Source organism: Prinia subflava, chromosome 26 (assembly GCF_021018805.1).
Source record: "Prinia subflava isolate CZ2003 ecotype Zambia chromosome 26, Cam_Psub_1.2, whole genome shotgun sequence".
NCBI classification, from domain to species: domain Eukaryota; kingdom Metazoa; phylum Chordata; class Aves; order Passeriformes; family Cisticolidae; genus Prinia; species Prinia subflava.
The window spans coordinates 671673-693150 of record NC_086272.1 but is presented as its reverse complement, the minus strand read 5'-3'; the positions used below and the strand labels follow the sequence as shown (position 1 = coordinate 693150).

General features: G+C 50.7%; 1 protein-coding gene across 1 annotated transcript in view; it reads left to right on the top strand.

The window, feature by feature from the left end:
• LOC134562166 (serine/threonine-protein kinase pim-1-like) overlaps positions 1-21478 on the top strand; it is a 31067-nt gene that overhangs the window by 2813 nt on the left and 6776 nt on the right. The window contains exon 7 of the mRNA XM_063419592.1: positions 18786-18850. Coding sequence (XP_063275662.1) covers positions 18786-18850 — 65 coding nt within the window. The remainder of the gene's footprint in view (positions 1-18785; positions 18851-21478) is intronic.

The window sequence follows — 21478 nt, the reverse complement described above, 5'->3', positions numbered from 1 at the left end:
CAGCTGCTTTGGCTTGTCCTGGGTCACTGCCAGCTGGGGCCCTGGGCAGAACACTGACAGCCTGGTCTCACTCCCAGGGAAAGAGAAGCAGCCCCTGGAGAAGCTGTGCCAGGTGGGGCTGCTGCTGCTGGAGACAGCCAGGACAACATCAAGGATGAAAACCTCTTCCTCGACCAGGCCACCACAAAGCTGAAGATGATGGACTTTGATTCTGGCACCTTCTTCAAAGCCAGGCTCCACAGTGAATTTGCAGATGAGTGCACACACAGGGGGATGCTCCCAGATTTGGGCATTGCACAGGCTGGCCGGGAAACAAAGGTTCCCCCTTTTGCTGGGGTGGAAGCACCTGATTTTTCAGTGGGCGCCAAGCTGCATTTTGGCAGGGCTGGGGGGCATGAGCTGGGGTGGGTGTGAAATGGGTGTGGGGTCCTGGCCCTGCCAACAGCCCCCAGTATCCACTGTGCCATTTCCCTCATTTTCCCTTTTTGTCTGTAGTCTATTTTCGTTAATTTGCTGTTTGTTTCTCTAAAGGAAGCGTTCTAGGTGGTGTCCAGTCTGGATGGGGAAGTGCTTGGGACCAGCCGTGCCGTGGATGGGCCGTGCCCTTGGAGAAGGCTGAGGACATCGTTTGGGAGCAGCTTTTCTTCCAGCGGCGGATGGCGTCAGGTGGGTCCCGTCTTCTTGGCCTGGGTGGGATCAGAGCTTTTGGGAGATGGCAGCCAGCACAGGAGCATCCTGCTGTGGGCAGCTGCTGAGGAGGTGGATGTGCCACGGCTGGCTGCAGGCTGGGCACATGTCCTGCCCTCCTGCTCTGCTGCCAAGGGCAGCAATGATGGGCAGCTCTGGGCACCGCTCTGGGCATGGTCAGCATGGCCTGGGCACGGTGGGCACTGGGACAAGGGGGACAGGAACCTTCAGCTGACGGGCGGGTTCTGGTTTCTCTCCTTGCAGCTGGGCTCTGCGGATGCTAAGGCTGCTCTGGGCTCTGCCAGGGCTCTGCTGGAGCTCAGCCCCAGGCCAGAATCAGCCAAAGAAGAAATGGTGTGACCTGCAGCAGAGACTTGCTTGAGCACTTGGGCAATGCAGCTTGCAGAGTGTACATCTCCGAGGGAAAACATCACACCCTCCAAAATTAAATTTGTTCAGTAACTTCTGAAATGCAATCAATCTGGGATGACCCCAAATGACATTTATCAACTTGCCCAAGGTGTAGCTCAGCCCTTCCCTGAAGATTTCTCTCCCCCACCTACTTTTAAATTTCACAACTGCTCCCTCCTTTCCCCCAGTGAGTTCCCAGCCCATCACAGTCTCCGTCACACTGTTGCCTTCCTTGATGGCCTTCACCACAAGGAAGACCAAACCCCAGGTTTAGGGCCTCATCCTGTCACTGGCTGAAGAGCAGCAATATCTCCGAGGTCCTGTGGCATTTTAGTGTCAGTGAGAGCTGCTGTCCAGCCCTCATCTCTCCTCAGTGCTGAGTTCCCACTCCCTTTTCCTTGTCCTTTCAGCAGGATGAGCTCTGTGAATCCCCTTGAGCCTCCCCACTCTCCCAGCCCACTCACCCACCTCACTAAGGTTAAGCTGAAGCTTCTTTGTCTCCTCTGGCACACCAGTGCAAGTCCCCTCTGCGGGGAGCCCCAGCCCCAGGGCACAGCACACAGCAGTGCAGTGCGGGCTGGAGCAGCTGCCCTGCACCCCTGGCTTGGCTGTTTGTGGCAAGGAAATGCTCCCTGTTTGCAGCTCTCCCTGCAGGATGGCCCCAGGGCAGAGCCCAGCCGGGCTCCCACTGCATCCCCTGAAGCCTGGGGCAGGCAGTGGTACCAGGGCTGAGGTTCATGGGCTGTCTCTGGGAGCCTCGCCTGAAAAGACACACGGAGCCACGAATCTGGGGAGATCAGAGCAGCAGGGAGAATCTCCTGCTTTGTTTATTACTTCCTATTATATACTTTAGCAAGGTGCCCATGGATTGGAGAGTGGCATTCCCCCTGCTCAACCACATTGGTCAGAGGGACTGTCATTCAACCTCCCCTTCTCTTGGAGAAGGCATTCAAAACAATAGCAATATTTACAAAACACAATCTCCTTGTTTACATGAATGAGCGTGAGAAGGTGCACACTTCTACTTTAGTATGAACGCTCAGAATACTGGGAGAATCTCATGGTGACAATGGGGCGCACCCAGAGCTGTGGCTTGCAGTCAGTGTTTGCAAGCGTTGTGTTCTCATCTCCTGCAGCCTGTGGGGAAAACAAGCTGTGCTGCCAGGCCAGCAGTGCTCCTGTGGGCAGGGACAAGGCTGAAGGGCTTTCCCATTGCAAAGGAGCCGGCACTGAGCCTTGGCAGGGCCTGGCAGGGCTGGAGCCAGGTCTGGCCTGCTGTGCGGGACTCGCTGCCACCAACCGGCTCCACCCGCTGTGCTGCGTCCTCCAGGGACAGAGGGGTCTGTGTGTGCCAGGGGCTCTGGGATGTGTCTGTGTGCATGGACAGAAGGGTCTGTGTGTGCCAGGGGCTCTGGGATGTCTCTGTCTGCATGGACAGAAGGGTCTGTGTGTGCCAGGGGCTCTGGGATGTCTCTGTACCCATGGACAGAAGGGTCTGTGTGTGCCAGGGGCTCTGGGATGTGTCTGTGTGCATGGACAGAAGGGTGTGTGTGTGCCAGGGGCTCTGGGATGTGTCTGTGTGCATGGACAGAAGGGTCTGTGTGTGCCAGGGGCTCTGGGATGTCTCTGTGTGCATGGACAGAAGGGTCTGTGTGTGCCAGGGGCTCTGGGATGTCTCTGTGTGCATGGACAGAAGGGTCTGTGTGTGCCAGGGGCTCTGGGATGTCTCTGTGTGCAGGGACAGAAGGGTCTGTGTGTGCCAGGGGCTCTGGGATGTGTCTGTACCCATGGACAGAAGGGTCTGTGTGTGCCAGGGGCTCTGGGGTGTCTCTGTGTGCATGGACAGAAGGGTCTGTGTGTGCCAGGGGCTCTGGGATGTCTCTGTGTGCATGGACAGAAGGGTCTGTGTGTGCCAGGGGCTCTGGGATGTCTCTGTGTGCATGGACAGAAGGGTCTGTGTGTGCCAGGGTTTCCATAATGTCTTTGTACCCATGGGTATGGAATGAACACAGAGTGAAAGTGTCAGTCACGTTGCTTGCACACTCCTTCCTCTTTGCACAAGACACATCCATGCACACCCCCATGTATGGATATACTAAAAGGACAGGGATAGATAGAGATTTCCCACAGAGTTCTAAGTTTGGAATAACTCACTTTTAAGCCAGTGACCAGGGCATTTTTGTCCCAGCTCATTGTGAGTAGGTGTCCAAGAGCTGAAGGGTGCATCATTCAGAAGCAGTTTCAGGATTTCTAGGCAGGAAGTTACACCATCCGTGTAACTCACTGTATTTATCGGGATGGACTCTGCTGGTTCTTTAGGAATATGGAGCAATTGAGACACGAGACTTGGGAAACTCCCAGCTCTGTGGATTTGTGTCAAGGGGGGAGCAGCAGAAACACTTTGTGTCTGCTTTGGGGGATACAGGGTCCAAGGAGCTGGGGTGGCAGAACGTGACCTGGCATGTTGGCAGGTGAAGTCCTGTTTCATGAAATCCCAGAGTGGAACAGGACAAAGCTCCAAGCACCCCCAAGCCCACTGATGAAGTCTTTGTGATGCTGCAAATTCTCAAGGAAAGGCTGCTGCCACACAATCCACTGGGATTTACAACTTTCAGTTGCAACTCTAGGTCGAAGTTTCAAACTGTAATATTTTTTACCCTCAAGATACAGTCATGCACAATCCATCTGTCAGTTTCTTAATGCTTCAACAACAATTTCAAATAACTTAATATTGGAAAGAAAACCCATAATCTTTTAAAAAAGGATACTGAGGTCAGTGAGATGGATCCATGCCATCAAAACATTCACAAATTAAGTAATTTAGTTGTCTTTTTAAGAAGATCAGCTACCTCTTAATCTAAAGTTACAGAAGATTTTTCACTCCATGTTTGTTTTTTGTTCTCCCTTTCTTTTTTCCCTGTTTTTTCCTTTTTTCTTTTCCTTGTTAAGCAGATAACACATCCTAAAAGAGGAATGTACAGCAAAATGAGATACATTTTGGATAAACAATGAAAATGTAGGCTCCTCCTCTGTTTGCTTTTGTCTGGAAACCCTGAAGAAAAAGATCTAGCAGAGACCAGCAGAGGTGTAAAGTGGTTGCTTTGGACTAAACTGGAGTTCAGCACTGGTGACATCCTGATCCAGTCAAGAGTTGCAGAATTCCTTTGCACATCTCGAGCCATGTGTTTGCAGGCACAGCACCTGCAGTGCTGACGCACCAATGCACGTGAATAACTCTGTTATTCCCTCCCAGAATTTGGGCTGTGGCCAAGAACGAGGTGCTCCAGTGCTTTGCTGCTGGTTCCCGTGTGGAGCAGCTCCCTTCCCGCTGGCTGAGCTGCTCAGGCACAGCCCGGCAGCTCCTGGCCCTGCAGGGCTGAGGCTTTTCCCCATTGCTGGGCACAGACTGATAGAGCAGCACTGCTGGACACGGGCACACACAGAGGGAGCAGAAGCAGCTGCCTTTGTGCACTTGCAGCTCCAAGGCCCAAACTCTGAGCAGACAGGGCTGCAGGAGTCTGGCAGGCTCCCTGTTTGCTGTGCTGCCCCACTTGTGCCCAGCCCAGCTCTGCAGGGCAGAGGGAGAACAAGGGGCAGCTCCCTGCCAGCTCCAGCCCAGGGACCCCTGCGGCCCCAGGGCTTGGGGCACTGTCAGCACCCGCTGCTGCAGCCACCGCCTCTGCTGGCACTGCCAGCAACAACCAACCTGGGGCTGAGCCCAGGGAGCAGCAGCAGGGCCTGGAGCTGATCCCTCCCTCTGGGCAGGGCTGCACAAATGACCCCCACAGCAGCAGCAGCAGCACATGGAGCTGACTTTGAGCACAGCCCTACCACTCTTCCCTCCCGTGTGCAGGGGTGTCACAGCAGCCTGAGGCACCTGGGAGCCCTCAGGGCCAGCAGGGCCTTGAGATGGCAGCCCTGGGCTCCTGGGGGCTGTGCAAGGAACAGAGGTGGGGACTCCCTCTCCATGTGCAGCTTCCAGATGGAAAAGGCTGCTGTGCCCAGGCAGCTCCAAGGGCAGAGAAAGGAGGAGCTTGACCACTGGATCTGTGCCAGTCCCACAGTCCTGGGCAGCAGCCACCGAGCACAGGGGAACAGAGGGCACAGCAAGAGAGACAAAAGCAGGCAAGGTCAGAGCCTGGGAAGAGCCAGAGCTGGGAGCAGGAACAGCTGCTCCATTGCACTCTTGGAGAAAGCTCTGGGCTGGTTCAAAGCCCTGAAAGGTGTGAAGGGTAGAGGGGAGGCCACACCAAACAATGCTCCTGTTTCCACACCCTCCCCTCTCAGTGTCCATGAAGGAATTGCATGAACTCTGTGTTCTTCTCTCTGAGTCATCTCGTTCAGCATGAGCAGCTTAGCACCAGGAGCTGAAGGAGCTGAAGCCTTAGGCCACAAGAGCTGAGCAAGAGGAAACTTTTTGACCAAAGTAATGCTGCTAACATGGTCTTGGATGAATCCAGCAGATGGAATCCTGGATTTATGGAATCCTTCATGTTGGGAAAGACCTCTGAGCACATCCAGTCCCGGCATTCACCAGCAGTATCAAGCCCAGCACTAAACCATGTCCCTGAAGTGCCAAGGCCTGGACAACAGGCCCTGAGTGAGGCCTGAACAACAGGCCCTGAGCCAAAGGTGACCTCTGGATGAACCTTTCAACCAAAGGTTATCTTTGTATCTGCTCCATAATGAAATATGCATGGTCATTAGTGCTGTGATAAATTGATCACTCATCACTTAAACATGGATTGACCTTTCTGTAGTTAGAAACCGGACAAGGCCATGAAATCTGACATCTGGCCTTGTTTGGGGCTGTATGGTCAGAGTCAGCTCCCTTGGTTCCTCCTTGAGCCCCGGCCAGGCTTTGGGAGGAACCCAAGAGGAGAATGAAACCAGATGTTCCTGCACTAGAAGTGCTGTCAGTTTGTTTATTCAGCACTGTCAGAGCTGGGCCCTCTCCCAGCCAGGTTGGAGCCTCACCTGTGGCTGGAGGCCCCTGCAGGAATTCCCAGTGTCCGGGAGTGGCTCTGCAGTCCTTGGCTGTGACAGCTCCCCCAGCTGATGTGTGGGTCTGGGTGATGGCAAAGTCTGAGGGTGACTGCTGCTGTCTCTTTCTTAATCACTGCAGGCAATCCTTGGTAGTGATGATTGGGTGCATTGCTGAGGTTCTACTTTGGTGATTCTTTGCAGTTTTGCATTAGAATAAATCACACCATTGCTGAACTTAGTGTCTGTGTCTTTGGTGCTGACCCTGCTCAGGGGCAGAACAGACACTGCAGCCCCAGAGAACCAAAGGTGCCCTGTGACACTGCGGGGCCTGGTGTGAGCAAGGGGACCAGAGTGACACTGTTGGGCCACATGGAACCAAGGGGACCAGAGTGACACTGTGGGGCCACATGGAACCACGGGGACCAGAGTGACACTGTGGGGACACATGGAACCAAGGGGCCATTGAGGTGCTCAGTGAGGGTCTCATGGAACCAACTGGACCATAGTGACGCTTTGGGGTCTCATGGAACCAGGGTGAAATTGTGACATTGTGGGGTCCCAATGAACCAAGCAGCCATTGTGACTCTTCATGGCCTCATGGAACCATGGAGACCATTCTGACACTGCATGGACTCGTATAACAAAAGGTCCATTGTTTTCCTCTCCCTGGCACTGCAGAGTCCAGACTCTCCTTGCCCCTGCCCCAGCCCCACAGAGCAGCAGAGTCAGGTCTGGCCCTGCAGGTGGATGCCTGGAGGAAGCTGTGATCCAGTGGGAGACCCAGTGGAGAGAGAGGGCCCTGCTTCCATGCTGGAGCAGCCTGTTCTTGAAGGGCTGCACCCCGTGGGCAGAGAGACCCACCCCGCAGCAGTTTGGGAGGACACTGTGCCCGTGGGAGGGCTCACGTTGCAGCAGGGGCAGAAGGGCTGCTGGTGGTGAGAGTGGACCCACGCTGGGGCAGTTCACGGAGAACTGTCTCCCCTGGGAGGGGCCCCACGGCCTCACAGGGGAAGGACTCCTCTCCCAGAGCAGCAGAAAATCTCTTGATGAAATGAGAAAACTCCCGTGCCCTGTCTCCCTGTGCTGTTGGTGGGAAGGAGAGAGAGGCTGTGGAGGAAAGGTGTTTTAGGGGCTTATTTTATTTCTCATTATCCTCCTCTGATTCTGTTACTAATAAAATTCACTTTGCAACTTAAGTTGAGCCTTCCTTGCCTTTGAAATATTTCTCCTGGTTCTTATCTCCCTCATGAAGTGTTTGTTAATATTTTTTTCCCTTCTCTGCCCAGCGGTGGCAGCAGAGGGCGAGCGAACAACCCTCGTGGGTGCCTTCAATTGTGCCAGTGTCAAACCACGACACAAGCTATCTGCAAAAAGCTAACTCCTGGCTATTTGAGCAGGCAATCTTCTAGAGCATGTGCAGGAAACAGGAGTAGTACGTTCAAGCCCAAGGAAGTTTTCTGAGCCTTCATCAAAACAACCACCAAGAGGCTGATGACCACCTCGTGGAGAGACCCTGCATATGCTACAGGAGCTTACATATTCATGTGATTAGAAAATATGCTACAGTATGAAGGTTAGCAAAGTATAATGTGAACATAAAAAACATGTATAAAAGCTAGTACTGTGTGAAGAATGGATGAGTGAGCTTGTGGTGGAGCTATCCCCCTCACTGCGGGTGTTGAATGAAAAAATACCTGCTCTAAAGGCCTTATACTATATATATGGAGTACTGTTTCCTTGCCTAGTGTTCCAGGTTTTTGGCCACTTCATTGCCTCCAAAGCTGGATGCACCTGCAGGAATTCCCAGTTGCTAGTAGTGGTTCTCCAGTCCCTGGCTATGAAAGCTTCCCCCATCTGATGTGTGGATGTGGATGATGGCAAAGTCTGGGGGTAACTGGTACTGTCTCTTTCTTAATCATTATGGTCAATCTTTGATAGTGATGATTGGGTGCAATACTGAGCTTCTCTATTTGTGATTTTGCTGATTTGCATTATAATAAATTCCATTATTCCTTAGGTTGGTGTCAGTTTTTGGTGCTGCTCCTGCTCATGGGCAGAACAGATACTGCGGCCCCAGAGAACCAAAGGTGCCTTGTGACACTGCAGGGCCTGTGTGACCAAGGGGACCAGAGTGACACTGTGGGGCCACATGGAATTGAGATAGTCCTGACACTTTGGGGACTAATGTAACCAAGCTTCCATTGTTTTCCTCTCCCTGCCCAGCCTCACAGAGCAACCCAGCCCTGTCTGGCCCTGCAGCAGGAACTGCAGGCACTGGAGCTCAGGGACAGCCACTCTGTGGCTGCAATGCTCAGGAGATGCTCAGCTCAGGCAGCTCCTGCAGCCCCAGGGCCAGCCCCGCTGACCAGCACAGCAGCAGAGAGTTGGCCCTGGGGCTCCTCAGGCAGCTCCAGCTGCCCCAGGGACAGGGCAGCCTCTTGCCAGGGTTCCTCTGCACACCCACGGGCTCCTGCTCTGCTCCTGGCACATGCCAGCTGCCCCCAGAGCCTTTCCCAGGGGAACAGGTCTGTGCTGGCCTGAGCAGCCACTGCTGCAGCCCCTGCCCTGCTGCCCACAGCCCCGAGCTGGGGCTGCTGCTCTGCAGAATTCAGAGTTCTCAAGAATTAAGCAGAAATACTCAGGTTTCCTCTGGTTTAAATGGGTCTCATGGAGGGACACGATTGAGAAAGTGTCCCCAGGTTCCAGTCAGAGCAGAACACTGCAGGCAGTGATGACAGGTAGGGACAAACAACGCAAAGGTGCCTCTGATGCTGAGCACATCTGGATGTTTTTCAGGAATGCACAGGGACAAAGCCTGACCCCCAGCCCCTTCCAAGGCAGATTCTGTCCCTCCCTCCTTGTTCAGGGCTCTTCCTGGGCCACTGGGATGTGGGGATGTGCAATGCCAAGGGCAGCACCATGGGGCGGCTCCTGCCAGGCTGCTGAGCAGGGACAAGGAGGCAATGAGGCCCCAGGCCTGCAAGGGTCACTTGTCTCCTCTGATGCCTCAGGCCCAGGGCCAGCAGCCATGGCCCAAGTGCTGCAGGAGTTGGCTGTGTCAGGGCCTTTCAGCTGCTGCCCATGCCTGTGCCCTGTGCAGCCCAGGCTGTCCTACGGTGTCCGTGCCCTGCGCCTCTGTCCCTGCAGGCTGTCCTCATCCCCCGGCTGCCCCACCTGGCTGGTCCCTTCCTTTGCTGACAGCTCTGCGTCCTGCCTGCCTCTGCCTGGGCACACAGAGCCTTGGGCTGCTCCAGACTCCTTCTGGGGGATGTGTTGCACCACAGCCCTGCCCTGGGAGGGAAATTCCTCTCTCCTCATGTCCCTGTTCAATCCAAGTTCTGGCTGAGGGCCGGAGGGAAGGAAAGGATGGCACCACAACTTTCCATGTCCAACCCAGCAGGGATGTGACAGCTCTTTTAACACAATCCCTCCTTGCCAAGGGCACAATGTTCTTTCTGTGCTGAGGCTTTCCCTTAGCAAAGTGTTATAAATGGATTATAATTCGTGCTGATGAATATTGTATCTCTATCAATATTTTAGAAAATAGGTGTTATAAAGCAATAAGGGAAATTAGGTTACAAAGCAGTTAGGCCCCTTTGCAGATGTTATACGTTAAAATAGGATGCAGGATGTAGTTTGAGATAAGCAATGTCCCAACATAGAGTTAGCATTGGGGTAGGAATGGAGTTGGCCCAAGGTTCGTTCTTGAGATGAGCAAAGTTGAAACGGCTTCTGAAGTTGTAGCTTTATGTACTGATTGCCAAATTAATTTTTGGAACATAATGCTTACTTACATAACACAACGCTTAATACGCATGCACAACCTGTAAGGTTATTGGAAGGACAACGAGGAATAATGCAAGCCCTCATCTGAAAAAGACCACTAGAATGACAGAAGATCCCCTATCAATAAGGGGAGCATATGCCGATGTAAATTTCAAGAACTGCAAATAGGAGAAGATTTACAGGAAAAAAAATCCATATGCATCAGCCTATCAAACTGAAGATTTGTCTTGCATTATACGTGAGTATGGAAATGGTCCCGCTCCGTACCCTGAACGGTTTTGCTTCTGCCTTATCAGAACCTTAATCTAAATATGCTTCTATTCATTTCAAGATGATTATACTCATCTCAATTAAAAATTGTTGCTAAAATTGAATTTGGATGTTTTTGGGACCTTCATTTATAAAAAAAGGAAAACTCCTGTCTCAGATTCACCTTTCCTGCTCATCCAGACACCTCAAGTTCAACAGCAGAAGAGAATTCCGCAGTTCACATGGGCTGGCACAGGAGGGGAAGATTTTCCCCTCAACAGATACTCCCATTCCAGTTTTTATATTCAAGCATCTCCAGTCCCTCAGTTTTGGTTTCCACATGGAAATGCAAGTCCAGGAGCTCTGCTCGTGCCCAGCCACAGCAGGTGACACAAGGACAGGGCACTGGCAGTGTGACATTTGCAGGGAGCGCCTTCAGTGAGCACTGGGGGCTGGAACTCAGTGCAGAAAACATCCAGGGGCTTCCAAGGCACCAAGGCAAAAGGAACAAAGTTTCAGTTCTGGCTTTGCTAGTGAGGACCAAAAGCTCTACTTTTCACCCCAAGGTTCCATTGCCAGGTGTTCTATAACCCCAGGAGGAGACCCCTGAGGGGCACTGAAATGAGACCCTCCCTGTGGTGCAGGAGGGTTCAGGGCAGAGGAGGGGCTGCAGGAGCTGGGACACAGCTGAGATGCAGCTGCTCCAGTGGTGCCTCCGGGCTGGCAGGGCCGTGGTCACTCAGGGTCAGTGGCCGGTCAGTTCTGTTGACTGGACACGGGTGTGGACACTTCCCTTGGAGCGTCTCCAGGGATGGAATGTTGGGGCTGTCACTGTTGTGTCACACAGACGGGAACGCTGGGGCTGCCCTGCTCCTGCCCCACCCAACAGCTCTGCCAGCGCCTGGAGGGGACACAAAGGCTGAGCCAAAGGGTGAGAATTGCAGAATGGGCTGAGCTGGGAGGGAGCCACGGGGATCATGGAGTCCAAGCCCTGGCTCTGTCCAGGACAGCCCAACAATCCCAGTCTGTGCATCCCTGGGAGCGGTGTCCAAAGGCTCCTGCAGCTCTGGCAGCTTTGGGGTTGTGAGCATTCCCTGGGGAGCCTGGTCAGTGCCTGAGCCCCTCTGGGGAAGAAGCTTTTGCTGATCTCCAGCCCAGCCCTGCCCTGGCCCAGCCCCAGCCATTCCCTCGGGAGCTGTCCCTGCTCCCCCGGGGCAGAGGTCGGAGCTTCCCCCGCGCTGCCCCTCGGGAGGAGCCACAGCCCCTGGGGAGCTCTGAGCTCCGTCTGCTCTGGTGCAGCTGAACAAACCCAGCGCCCTCAGAGCTCCAGGGAAAGGTCCTGCCCCTGGCTCAGGGCTTGGCCAGTGCCACTGAGAGAAAATCTACTTCCAACTTTTGCCCCACAACAGGGAGGAGCAGCAATTCTTAGATCAGAGAGTGGGGTGGAATGGCGTGTCATTGGTTGGATGGCATGGCCTGGCATGTCCCGGCTCAGTGGCACTCCCAGAGCCCCTTGGAGATGAGCGTCAGCTCCCACGGGGACAGCGCTGGAGCCGTGGCTTCACCAAGTCCTGAGCAGTGCCGGTGGCCCTGGAGGGTCAAGGACCCTGTCAAAGGGGTCTGCGACCCGGGCAGGGGGCTTTGGAATGTTTACAGGAGGGTCTGGGACCTGTACAGGGGGTTGTAAGCCTTGGCACAGAGCCCAGGGAGATGCAGGCTTTGACTTCAGTCCATGGGAGAGACTACCTACACTGCAGGAGGAGTTACAAGTCACCAGGGTGTGAAGTAGATAGTAACCAGTTTATCACTGGGGGTGCATGTATTTTGGGTGTGTGAAGTTGAGAGGACAAGATGGAGGGTTCGGGCCATGCTCCCGGCCTTCTTCTTCTTCTTCTGGTCCGACATTTCTGCTGTGAAGGTGGCACGTTTGGACAGGGTCAAAGCAGATATGACCTGTCTAGCACAGGTGTTGGGTATTGGTGATTAATTGTAAATAATAGAAATGTAGTAAAAGAGGCCAAGACCCTCCCAGAGGGGTAGAGAGCGTCGTTGCCCCTGCTGCTGCACGGAGCTCTGCAGGGCACAAGAACATCTTGTGAGATAAGAAATAATAAACAGAGAGCAAGACCTTGAACACGAGAAACCTGAACACTCCGTGTGTTTCTTTGCACTCGGCTCACGACTCATCAAAGGGCAATTTATCACCCTAATCTCAGGGGGTTAAACCCGAGTCATTTTGGGCACAGATTACCTCCGAAGTAGGTATGTCAAAGACCTGAAAGGACTCAGGTGGGCATTTGGGATAGGAGCCGTAGTAACGGTGGGCATCCAGCAATTGAACACCTTGCCTGGACTGTCCCAGAATCCATCTACAGTAGGACTTGTGAAGGGGGAAGAGCAACAGGTACCAATTGCTAATAAGACAGTGCACCGCCGACAGTATAGAACAACTCAAGATGCCGTGATCCCCATCCACAAGATGATCCAAGAACTGGAGAGCCAAGGAGTGGTCAGCAAAACACACTCATGCTTCAACAGCCCCCCTGGCCATAAATCTGAAGGAGAATGGAGATGGACTGTGGACTATCATGCCTTGAATGAAGTGACTCCACCACTAAGCACTGCCATGCCAGACATGCTGGAACTCCAGTAGGAGCTTGAGTCCAAGGCAGCAAAGTGGTACACCACTATTGACATTGCCAACACATTTTTCTCCATCCCTTTGGCAGCAGAATGCAGACCTCAGTTTGCTTTCACCTGGAGGGGCGTGCAGTACACCTGGAACCGACTGCCCCAGGGGTGGAAGCACAGTCCCACCATCTGCCATGGACTGATCCAGGCTGCACTGGAAAAGGGCATGGCTCCAGAACATCTACAGTATATTGATGACATCATTGTGTCATGGGGACGGCTGTAAAGATTTTGAGGGAATGTGTTGCATGAACCTCTCTGACCATGGTGCATCCATTCACAGGAAACTCAAGCAACTACAAGATAACAAGAATTTGTCGACTGTTAATGACTGGAATTCGGATGAATGGTTTGAAGGATGTGGAATCACTGGTTGGTTGGAGGATATCACAAAGGGTGCTTTGTTAATATTAGCTTTCATTATATTTTTAGTTTGTATTATTCCATGCATTATAAAATTGGTAACTCGCTTGGCAGAAAAGGCAGTAAAGAAAGTTTGACTGGTCCAAGAAAGAGAAGGGGGAATTACAGTGATGTGTCTGAATAACTTACGCCATTCTGTATACCAGCCAAAATCTTTATAGGTAACAAGCAGCTGCAGTCTTGTTTTCAGGGTTCTCATGAATTCATCAAGGCTACTGAGACAACAAGAAGACTAAAAATAAGAAAGAAGAGGCAGAGATTCTGTCTAAAAAAATGCAAAATCTACATTTTGGCCACAATAACTCCCTGCAAGGTTATAGGCTGGGGACGGTATGGCCGGAGAGTGCCCAGGCAGAAAGGGACCTGGGGGTACTGGTTGATAACTGGCTGAATATGAGCCAGCAGAGCGCCCTGGTAGCCAAGAAGGCGAATGCTATCCTGGCCAGTATCAAGAATGGTGTGTCCAGCAGGACCAGAGAGGTCATTCTTCCCTTGTACTCAACACTGGTGAGGCCACACCTTGAGTGCTGTGTCCAGTTGTGGCCCCTCAGTTTAGGACAGATATTGAGATGCTTGAGCACACCCAGAGGAGGCAACAAGGCTGGTGAGGGGCTTGGAACACAAGACCTGTGAGGAACGGCTGAGGGAGCTGGGGTTGTTTAGCCTGGAGAAAAGGAGACTCAGAGGTGATCATCACTCTCTACAACTTCCTAAAAGGTGGTTGTAGTCAGGTGGGGGTCGGTCTCTTCCTCCAGGCAACAACTGACGGAACGCGAGGACACAGTCTCAAGCTGCGTCAAGGGAAATATAACTTGGATATTAGGAAGAAGTTTTTCACAGAGAGAGTGATAAAGTACTGGAATGGCCTGCCTGGGGAGGTGGTGGATTCACCATCCCTGGATATGTTTCAGAAAAGACTGGATGTGGCCCTCAGTGCCATGGTTTAGTCGAGGTGTTGGGGCATGCATTGGACTCGATGATCTTGAAGGTCTCTTCCAACCTATTAATTCTGTGTGATTCTGTGTGTTGGTGTAAAGTATGGTCTACCTGGGGAGGTGCTGGATTCACCATCCCTGGATATGTTTAACAAAAGACTAGATGTTGCACTTGGTGCCATGGTTTAGTTGAGGTTAGGGTTGGGTTGGACTTGATGATCCTGGATGTCTTTTCCAGCCTAATGATTCTGTGATTCTGTGATCCAAAAAGAAAAAAATCCCAAAGATAAGGCAAATCTGCAGGAACCCTTCTCCCTCTTAGAATGTTGACCCACTGTCTCAATCTTAGGAACCCGTAAAGGAAAAGGAAACAGGACTGGCTGTGCACTAGAGAGGGGACAAGTGGCTATGGGAAGGTCCTTCCCAGAAGTGAAAGACAGCTTCTACCTGGCGGCTTTTCTGCCCTTCTTGGCTGCCTGTCTTGCAATTCCAAGAACTTGGGAGACCCACCTCGGCACCGAGCGTCCGGAAGCTGCGGGAGAAGCAGAAGCCTTGCGCTGGGAGTGTTAGAGAGCTTTGTAGGCACAAAACGCAATGGATTAACTGTGGGAGCACACAGGACAGAGAGTAAAACAGACTTCATTAGTCTGGTGGGAGTAACTATGACTCTCTTAAGGCAGCTTGAGAGAGCTAGTTACTAATTGGGCTTAGCTGCAGAAGTCAAACCTCCACATCGTCCTGCTGGATACCTGTAAAGGGTTAGCTAAGTTGAGTTCTGCCCCAGTGTGAGGGAGGGTGCACTGGTTGCCCCCTCCCTATCGTCTGGACTCACCACCCAGAGGTAGTTTCACGATTTGCAGAGACAAATTTATCAGTGCAGCCATTCGCTGTAGCCCAAAGCCTTGTTCACGGGCTTAAGTTGGACACAGTCTGCAGCTGCTGGAGGGTTCTGACTGTGGACTTTGACAACCCTCAGTTGATTTTGACCAAACGCCATCTTTCAGTCTTGCAATGGTACAATCAGTGGCTTTATGTTTCATGTCAACGGCCACTCAGACTGACCCATTAGATCTGAGGGTCAAAGGGGCTGAAATTCCATCTCCTCCTGTGGTGTTACATGAGGAAAGATTCAATCTGGTGTCTCTGGAGTTTATAAACTCCAAACTGGTTTTTGAAATGAGAATCCATCGGGATAAAGCCAGGGAGTGTTTGGCCATATTCCCCAGACCATATGACATCTTGCCCTTGGGACAGGTCGGAGGAGCAATCTGAGTGCAAAGTAAGAGAGTCTGAGGAGCCCACCAAACCTGAGGCTCCCCCGGGGAACAGTGTGAAAATAAATCCTCCTTTTTAATCCCTGCAAAGTTCCAAGCTAGCTCAGGCCTTCTCAGGCTTTGGAGGAATATTTCATACACAGGAAAAAGGACCCAAAAGAGGCTCTGACCCTCAGCTGCAGATCAAGATGTTTATTCCAGGTGGTCTCCAGGAGGAAAGAGGGCGTGCACAGAGGAACAGGGTCTTTTCTCAGCTCTTGCCAGGGAGGAGCAACTTGGGACACAGCCAATGGGGTCAGAAATGGAAGGAAGGGTCAAACTACATGGTACAAGCTCTAGGGGTCCCTGAGGGGGGAGAGACCATTCCTACAGGGAAATGTAACAACAGTAGGGTCACAACACCTCCGGAAATTCCTGTGGTGTCCATCTGGGACAAAAATCCATCCTTGTCCACCCTGTTCGACCCCATTTACTAGGATGCTGGGGCTGATTGATCATCTAAAGAGAGCCCATGGGCAAAGAAAGATCTCTTTTAGATGCTCTAAGTGTGGTAAGCAAAATCTTAAATACCACAGTATTGCCTGTCATGTCCCTCGGTGCAAAGGTCAGGTGTGTGTGGTTCCACAGGCGAGTGGGTCTGTGAGGTATGCTCTCGTGGTTTTACATCCAAGGTGGGCCTGGGCCAGCACAAGAAACTGAAACATCCTCTTGTGCGCAATGAGGAATGGATTTAGGACTCCTGCCCTACAGGGTCATCTTTGAGAGGGGCCCACAAAAAAGCATGGACTGAAGAGGAAGAGGGTCTCCTGAGTCAATTGGTGGTGAGTTTTGCTGGTAACAGGAACATCAACCAGTTAATTATGGAGCATATACCATCAAAAACGCCAAGCAGATTAGTGATATAAGAGACGCCTTCTGGGAAAAGGTCCCTCCAAGAATGTCCAGCTAGTAGAAGGCAAAGAAATAAGGAGAGAAGTGTTGCCCTGATTTTTCTGAGATTTTTTTAAAGCCTTCTACTTGCTTATAAGATGGAGTCAGTTCTTTAGTTACTGTAGAATATTAAGGGTCAGTTTTTCACTTTCTCACACTTTGGAACATAAACAACCTTTCTTGTTTTTGTTCACTGTCCTTTATTTACATATTTCCAGCCTGAAAATAATGTTGGTTGACAGCTGGTCTGGCCAGTGGGGTGAAGGGGTAGTAACCCCAGAAGCCAATCTACTACCAGACCCACAAATTATAAAAGGAAAAGAAATAAACAGGTTGGCCCCTTTTTTTGGTGGGGAGCAGCTTTTCACTGAAGACCTCTGCCTCTGTGTTGCTGATTTTGCATTCTGGGCAACAGAGAAGAGCCTCCCCAGTCTTCTGAAGGGGCAAGGGAGGGACGCTTACAGCTCCAGTATTTTGATGCAATCAGACAGAGGCTATCAGCTGGCAGATTCACCAGTTGCCAGGAGGCCTTCATGAGAATATGAGATGGGCAAGATGCACAGGCGGTGGTGAACGAGGTATATGAGAAGTTTTGGGACAGCCTGAATATGTTAGGCCTTAAAATTCCCAGTGGTCCCAAGTTGCAAAGGTCTCATGGCTGAGATGCATCCAGAGCAACAACTAATTGGATGCAAAAACGGACTAGAAAACGTGGGATATATCATCATTATCAGAGTCTGTTTCAATTATAGAGAGGACGGTTGGCACATGTCATCTTGGATAACACGGAAGCCCTGCAATGCCAAATACCATCTGGCATTGTCCACAGTGCATTTAAAGTGAGATGGGAAACATCGTTTAAGGGTCTTGAAACCTTCCCTGTGTATAGGGATGAGAATAACACCAGGTTTCAAGACCTGATTATGGATAAATAGAGTGGTAAGAACATGAGTGAGATATGTAAAACCTCTGCTCCAGGGTCAGATGGGATTAGTTTGGGTTATCTTACTAAAATAGACCCTAAGTTTTCCCAGTTGACTGAGATCTGCTCCTGAACCCTGACACAGCAGTGGATGAACAGGGCTATGCCCTGACCCTAGAACATCTCTGTGGTGAGGGACAATGGATACCAGTGCAGGCTTCTGCCATTCCTGTCCCAGCCCTAGAAATCCTTAAAGAATTAGCAGGGAAGGCTTTTTTCAGTCTGCAGCCACATGGCCCCCTTCCACCTTCCACACAAATTCAACAAGGGCCATTGGAATCCTTCATAGACTTTGTAGAGAGGCTCACACAAGCTTCATTGAAACTCAAGTTAGAACATGCCAGGGAGGGAATACTAGAGGAGATTGCCTTTATTAATGCAAATGATTCCTGCCGTGCTGCAATCCTCAGTCTCCCTCTAGACCCCCCTCGGACCTTAAAGGAGTATGTTACAGGTCTGCCAAGTGAAGGTTCCTTTCATGGCCCCTCCGCCAAGACATCATCTGAGACAAATGCCCCAGAATCATCCCCCGAAGGCTGCAGCTGCTAACACCATCACCACAGATTTATCTTCTTGGCCTGCCAACGTTCCGTTGCCTTGCCGGACATCCTTTTGGTGTCTTCCAGACAAACCGTGCATGCTATGTGGACAGTCCGGACACTGGATGTCTGACTGTCCACTCAAGAAGGAGTTTGAGGACTTTAAAAACCAGAAGGACAGGTGTAGCAGGATAACGTATTATGGAATGAAGTTTGAGCTATCCCAAACTGGGCCTAAGGTTTGGGCCTGCTGGGCCTCAGTTCCAGGCCTGTGTTGAAGCAGATAAGCTTGTGGCACAGTTAGAATTTAGGTTAAGGTGTGTGCATGCATTAGATAGGACAGTTAGAGCAGAAGTATGGGAGCTACCTTAAGCTGAGATCGTTCACGTTTTTGTTCACGCTGAATGCCAAGTAGAATGCACCTGCAATTGTAAATTATTTCAAACTGTATATAATCGGGCATTTCAAGAATAAAGAGGAGAATATATGATCTGACCATATTGGTTGTACTCTGCGTTGCTGTGTCCAGCCTCCATTAATAGAGCCCTGGCAATACCATGGCGCCCGGATCCAGGGACTCTCTTGTTTTGCTTAGATGCAGAATTTTAATACGCTTGAATATGGATTGTTTGGGGTTTTTTGCTTAGATGCAGAGTTTTGAATTTTTATTTTTTCATTTAAATATGGATTTTGCTTGAATATGGTGAAAACTCTGCACTTGTGTCTGCACCGTGTGCAAAGTTTGGACCGAATATCCAAACCGGCCACATGGCAACTTCCACTGCCACTTCTGGAAACTTGGACCCGGTCCAGTCCGACGTTCCCACACTGTCACAGCCGGCAACGGTGCAGCCCGCCACCCATACACAGGCAGCCCATTGCCCCCTGCCAGAATCTGACTCAGACGGAGACAGTTCTGAACCCGACGTTCGTCGTGCACCACAGCCGCAAGAAAAAGTATGGCATTCAGATGAATTACAACAAAAATAACTAAACTCGCCGAGCTTTCTAATCACCAGAGCCAGCTTGAGCAGCAAGCAGTTGTGGCATCCAGAATTTCTTCGCAAAAAATGCAAAATCTATCAGCTTTGTCTTCCTGACAACCTGACCAGGCATTGCCACCTGCTGCACAGCAGATGGCGCTGCCTGCCACCCAGCAAGATCCGATTCAAAAGTGCTGGCCTGGTGTTCTACAAGAAGCTGTTTTAGATGGTGATTTTAAAGCTGACAATTCCATTGTTTGCCCAGTCACCATCAAACAAAACCAGGCTAGGTGGGAACCCCACGAGTGGAAAGTGTTAAATTCAGCCAAGCAAACAGTTATTATGTCCGAAGCAGCCAAGACTATAATACAATACATTCTTACTGCCGATCTCCTTTGGCCAGCACACTGTTCCAGCATTGCATCTTTACTATTGACACCCTCAGTTTCTTATTTTTGAGAGGGAATGGAGATATTTAGCCACCAAAGAAGCAAACAGACATCAAATACTGGAAGATCCATTTTATGGAATCCAACCAGCTATGTTAACAGGGCAAGGACCATACACTACAACCAATGTACAACTGACATTTCCAATTGAAATCCACCAGCTGTCTCAGGCATTGGCCCACAAGGCTTTGCTACTGGTTCCAGACAAGAAAAAACCTGCATCATATGCAAATGTTAAGCAAGGAGTCACCGAGGCATACGGTCAGTTCATCGATCGCTTGTCTGCAGCTTTAAAAGATGCCCAAGATTTACCCACAGAAGTGCAGGAACATCTATTTCGGTCCCTTGCTTTTGAAAATGCCAACGCGCACACCAGGACTGCGTTAGCTTCCCTTCCTCAAGGCTGTGCAGTTGATGAGATGTTAGTAAGAGCAACCAGAGCGGAACAGAACAACCAAACAGCAGCATTCACAGCAGCTGTGCAGAATGCAATGCAGCAACAGGGACATATCATTGCAGCTGCATTGACCGGAAGAAATATCAGCCATTCCAGCAACAACAGAAGACCAGCATCTGGCATTGTTTGCTTCCGCTGTGGTGATACAGGCCATTTCAAACGAGCCTGTCAAAAGACTGTGTGGTGTCACAAATGTAATGCAGACACTCATGCCACTGAAGCTTGTAGGAAGCAGGGAAACTTCAAAACCAGCGCGCTAAGGCAGCGCACCAAGACACAAATCAACGCCTTGACTCACAAGACCCCGAAAGTGGTTTCCGAGTTAAGAACAGGCCTGCCACATAGGAAGTCTTGGTGTGGATGTAACAACAACAGAAGTTACCTTACAAGACAAAGAAGTAACCCTGATTCCCACCAATGTATATGGACCAATGTACAGCACAATCTCTTTAGCTGGAGGTTTGTTGCTGGGAAGATCCTCCACAGGCAAACAGGGTGTGATTGTGATTCCAGGAGACATCGATGCAGATTACAACAGAGAAGTGAAAATAATGGCTTATGCCTTGCAGCCACCTGTGACCATTCCAAAAGGGAGCAGAATTGCTCAAATTATCCCATCTGAAAACATTTTGCCACATTGTCAACGGCCAAGAGAACCAGCTGAAAAAGAGAGAGGAGATGGAAGCTTTGAATCAACTGGCCACGATGTCCTTCTTACAATAAGCCTGAAAGATCACCCGCGCATCACAGTGAAGTTACATCACGGTAACCAGATCATCACTCTATCACCAATTCTCGACACTGGCGCACACATTTCCATCATCAATCAAATGTACTGGCCATCAAATTTGCCTTTGCAATCTCTCTACACCCATGTTGTAGGAGTGGGTGGAATGAGTGTTCCCTCAATGAGCGCAGACCCTATCACTATTATCTTTAAAGACAATCAAGTCATCGTAACTCAACTCCACGTTATGCTTTTGCCCGAAAAACATCGAGGATTGCTAGGCAGAGACGTGCTTTCTCAACTGGACATGGTTCTAACCACTGACCAGCATTTTCGTTGATGGCCACTGCAGAGCAGCCACTCATCCTGAAAATCACCTGGTTGACTGAAACTTCTGTATGGGTCGAGCAGTGGCCAATGACAGAAGAAAGGCTGCAAATTACTAAACAATTGGTACAAGACCAACTTGAAGCTGCTCACATTCGACCCTCAGTGAGTCCGTGGAACACACCAATTTTTGTTATCCCTAAAAAATCAGGAAAACTGAGATTGTTACATTATCTCCGCAAAGTCAATGAACAAATGCAGGCAATGGGCGCTTTGCAGCCTGGCCTGCCAGCACCAACTATGATACCTCAAGGGTGGAACATCTTATCATCAATTTAAAAGACTGCTTCTTCACCATCCCGCTTCATCCGCAAGACACTCAACGTTTTGCCTTCACCATGCCATCTGTCAACAGAGCAGCCCCAGCACAACAATATGAATGGACCGTATTGCCCCAGGTGGGGAGAAACTCACCGACCGTGTGTCAGTTGTTTGTTGATTTGGCCTTGCAACCAATTCGCCAGCATTTTTCTAGTGAATGATTTATCATTATGTCGATGACATTCTTATTGCCACCAAAGAACCATTGGCAGAAACAGATTTAAACTGGTTGATTGCACAATTGAAACATCGTAGACTGAC